At 36.1% G+C, this 4,691-nt stretch overlaps 1 protein-coding gene across 2 annotated transcripts in view; it reads left to right on the top strand.

Annotated features, from left to right (window-relative positions):
• Positions 1–1,421: 1,421 nt before the first annotated feature.
• Positions 1,422–4,691, top strand: part of shroom3 (shroom family member 3) — a gene marked incomplete at its 5' end in the record, with an annotated part of 24,177 nt that continues 20,907 nt past the window's right edge. For both annotated transcript variants that reach the window (XM_014024444.1, XM_014024445.1), the window contains 1 exon segment: positions 1,422–1,547. In XM_014024444.1, the coding sequence (XP_013879898.1) occupies positions 1,422–1,547 (126 nt within the window).

Below are 4,691 nucleotides of genomic sequence, written 5' to 3' on the forward strand. Positions count from 1 at the left end.
ACTTTAACACCCTGTCTGTTAGGGCTGTGGATTGGCAATAATTTGGTGATATGATATATTATGATTATATTATGATACTGTAATCAAAAGGGGTTTAATGCCGTTTTTTGTCCAAATGCACAAAATGGATTAAATTCAGTTTATTTTTATGAGAACTGTATTTGTATTTAACATTTTTTCTTACAACATCCATTCAGTCGGCTTCTATTAAAAATCGATGGAATAGGAAATTAAATATCGCGATATTTCAGCGTATCAATATATTCTTGTAAAACAGACTGAATCGTCACCGTTTTCGGGTTCTACGATCTTTTGGRGGTGTTAGCCGTCTTGGAAAGATTTTGGCTCCAAAATTTTATCAGCTGTAGACGTATCTTTAAATGATAATTTCCTGAAAGTTTTGATAAAAACCTCCCTGTTGAGAGAGGGGTGGCACCTGTGGAGGCCCGCCAGATTACACGGAGGTGAGCAGAGCCCCCCCAAGGCCACCTTGTTTGTGCCGCCCCTGCTCTGGTTTAATATTTAGAATTCAAAGTGGATTTTTGTAATCAGGGTTCCAACGGCTTAAGGCAAAAAAAATTTAAGACTTTTTAATGCCACTTGAAATGAAATTTAAGACCAATTTCACAATAAACAAATGAAAAAAAGAAAAAGCAACATTTTTACTCAAATGTTTATTTTAGCACAGAACAATCATCATATTACAACATGTTTAAGACCTCTAAAAGATTGATTTAAGACATTTTAAGGCTAATTATGGCCTTATTTTTAGATTTAATGCCTTTTAAGACTTTTTAAGTATCCGTGGGAACACTGGTAATGTTTCATAACTTTCAATTCTTTAGATAATCGGGATATAAAGATTATTTTTCTGTAAACAGAACCATAAAAAGACAAAAAAACGTATTTTTGCATGCACTGGTTTCCACCCTGAGGTGAATCTTTCTGTAAGTACAGCAGTGTTGATAAAGTTTTGAGGTATTCCAGTCACGTCCTGTCATTACCCAGGTCCCAGAGGTGCCAGCTTTCATGTCTCCTGTCTCCAAACTCCAGCCAGATAAAATCACTTCCTGTTTATCTCTGAGAATAAATACAGAGAAACGGGACATGTCAAATATGACGCTGGTCAGAGGGAGATTACCGCAGTCGCCACGCTAACCAGCGTCTGTTATCACAACTGGTTAGATAAGGCTTTTTAAAATAAACGGTGATGTCAGAGGGATAAAAATCAGTTGGTAATGATTCTCACAAATAAATCAGAGGCCTTGAAGCTCTGTCTCATGACCTAAGCTGTCTGATCTTGTCTTTTTGCGTCTCTTTTAGGTGTTTGAAGCAAATTAAAGTGTTTTTGAACCTGACCCGTGTTCTAATGTCCAGAACCGTATAGACTCTGAATCTTTTCCTGTGTTTTACCTCCGCAGACGCTCTGAACCGGCGTCTCGCCCTCACTCGTGGCACCTCACAAAGCTCGATGAAGGCCAGCCGGACTTTAACCCCGCAGAGATGGATGCCCTGAGCAGCGCCTGGCAGAACACTTACCCTGCCAGGTCAGTGTGAAATCACAAACCTGCTAATATTCTGCTGTTTGTTTGTTTTTACATGGAGTTACCACGGACTTATTTAGGTCAATAAATCATCTTTCTTATTTTAAATCAGTTGTTGACATAAAAGGGTGTGGCTAACAAGTGGCTAACAGGTTAGCTGCCATAATGAAAGTGGCTAAAGTTGAAAGATAAGTAGAAGTCTGTTTCTTTATTGTTGAGCTAATGAAATATAGCTCACGGGTTAGCAGCCAATAGCGACAGCGGCTAATAAAAATAACAAAAACTAAAAAAGCAGTAGTCATATTTAGGTCTAGYATTGTTTTATGTAGCTAAGTTGCGCTAACAAGATGTGGCTAACAGATTAGCAGCATTTAGTGACAGTGGCTAATGAATAAAATAAGTAGAGGTTGACACATTTTTAGGTTTAAAATAGTTGTCTTTGCTCCGTAGTTGCTAATGGGATGTAAAATATTAGCAGCCTTTAGCTACAGTGGCTAAAGAATAAAATAAGTCACATATTTAAGTCTAGACATTTTCTTGTCTTCAGCGTTGTTAGTGAGCAAACAATATAACAGGTCATCAGTCATTAGCACCAGTGGCTAAAGTAAAAAATAGAAGCTGTTGCATAGAATAGAAATATTTATGTTTCTTAAATCAGTGGTTGAGCTAACGAGGGCTAGCTAACAACCGCAGAAGCTAATGTGAAGGAAGTGAAAGAACGGGTTAGCAGCTATTTGCTACAGTMGCTGATGTAGAAAAAGTAGAAGACAAAGAAAACATTTTTATATTTTTAATTTTAGTTCTTTTTAAATTTGTTGTTTAGCTAATGTGGCGTAACTAGCTGTTGGCTAAGTTTGCTATAGTAGCCGATGTAGAAAAAATAGCAGATGTTGTCACTTTGTTAGGTCTATAAWACATTTTTGTTCTTTGTATCAGTTTTATCAGTAATAGGATGTAACTTACAGGTGGCTAACAGGTTAGCAGCCTTTAGCTACTAGCTGATATTGGCATGTTGCTGCTTTGGATTATGTTTTTTGATAAAAATGTCAGTATACAGTTTGTTTTGAATATTTACTTCTTAGTTTAGTGTGTTAAACACAAGTCAAATACATTTTAAAGTCAGTTAACTGCTATAAGAAAATAATTCAGTAATGATTTATAGTGTAAATGTTAAACCATGYACTTATAGGCTGAGCTGTTTGTTTGCTTGTGGGTTAAAGAACAGTTGTTATTATTGTATCAGATTTAATATTTAATTTTTTTGTAAATGCTATCATTTTGAATCATCTCTGTAAGGTCAGAAACAGGTCACAGGTTTAACAACAGGAGTTTTTTCCTGCCGMGTGTCTCAGGCGCTTCACGACCTTTGACCGTCTGAGGTTCTGAGTGTCTTGAAATGTTTAAACATCAGCGCTTCGTAACGCAGGAAGAGTCGCACCGTTTCATATTTTCTGTTTTGGGTTCTGTGAAGGGGAGCTGAGCCGTGTCACAAATTCCTTTCAAACAGAAGTGAAGCCTCTGATGTAACCGTGTGAAGAAACAAAGAGGACCAAACGCTGACGTCTTTGCCAACAGAGACAATCATTCCTGATCGGCCTCCCCCTCAACTTTAGGTNGCCTCCCTCCCCGCTTCGTTTGCTAACGTTCTGTAGACGCAGCGTCTCGGTGGGGTTTCACAGCTCTCAAGATGAAATGAAACTTAGAGGAGTTAAAAACAGAGAAAAGAAAACGGTGTCCTCCTTCCCAGAGCTGTAATTGCATCGTGTCCGACTGAAGGAGCTGCTGGGTCAACGCTGACGTAGACGCTCGGTCACCAGCTCTACATTCCAGACGCCTAATCAGAGAGAGGAGGCGGCGCACTGGGCCTTCAGGGCTGCTGCCTTTAAAAAGACATTATTTTTGTTATTATAGTATTTATTCATTTCATTTTAAAAAACAAAACATTACATACAACAAAACAATACAAGTAAAATAAAATGAAAGGCAGCAGAAGGAAAAAAAATCTTATATCTGCTCCTCTTTACCAAAAATTATATTAATTTCAAACGATAAAACAAAACAAAAAATTCAACTCCTCAAACAGTACCTCATACAAATACAAATTAAACAATTTCATATTTCTTTAACAATTTTGCTTTGATCGTTTTTTAAAAGGAATTAATTGATCCAAAGCTTTTATAATCATTTTCCAGATAATTCCATGGTCTTATACCTTTTACTGAAGTGCACCTGTCCGTCAAATGTGTTTGGTTTTTTTTGGTTTAAGTCATTTATATGAGGTTTCCACGTCAGTTTTTTTTTGTCAACGATGACTCCCAAAAACTTCACATTTCCATCATTTCCAACATCTGTTTTATGTTTTTACCCGAGCAAAAAAATGTGGTGTTGTCTGCAAATAAAACCTTTGAACAACCTTGATACAAGTCATTAATATATAGAAGAAACAACTTTGATCCCAGTACAGAACCCTGTGGAACCCCACATACAATATTAGAAAGTTCAGACTATCTAGCTGCGACTATCATCATTAYTTTGTACAAACTGTTTCCTATTTGTTAAATAACTTGATWCCCACTGCAGTATCAAACCTCTTATGCCATGTTTGTTTAATTTCTCAAGAAGAATACTGTGGTCAATGGTATCAAATGCAAAAACACTGACACAGTATTGTTTTTGATCAACAGCTGTTGTTATGTGTTCAATTATGTCAATGAGAGCCATTGATGTTGAGTTATTAGCTCTAAAACCATACTGARTTTTACTTAAAATATTTTGTTTGTCAATGAACTGATCTAATCTGGTGACAAACAACTTTTCCAAATGATTTGAAAACTGGTAACAATGATTTCAATCTATAGTTTGTAAACATTTCTCACCACTCTTGTAGAGAGGGATTACTTTGGCTATTCATACATTCATTCAGGACGTTTCAGTGAAGGTTTAAATGTGAAACTGTGTGACTCTGAGAAGTTTATTTGAATAAAATTATACATTAAAAATTAGACATTTTAAGATTTATTATTCTGCTACCTTTCAGTTTATTTTGATTTGTGTATTCTTTGTTTTATATTGTATATAAAAAAACAAAAAGACAAAAATAGTATAGGTCTTCTGGACGGGTTCTTCTCTAATGAAACGTTTCGTCTC

The sequence above is a fragment of the Austrofundulus limnaeus genome, unplaced genomic scaffold (genome assembly GCF_001266775.1).
Source record: "Austrofundulus limnaeus strain Quisiro unplaced genomic scaffold, Austrofundulus_limnaeus-1.0 Scaffold423, whole genome shotgun sequence".
Classification (NCBI taxonomy): Eukaryota; Metazoa; Chordata; class Actinopteri; order Cyprinodontiformes; family Rivulidae; genus Austrofundulus; species Austrofundulus limnaeus.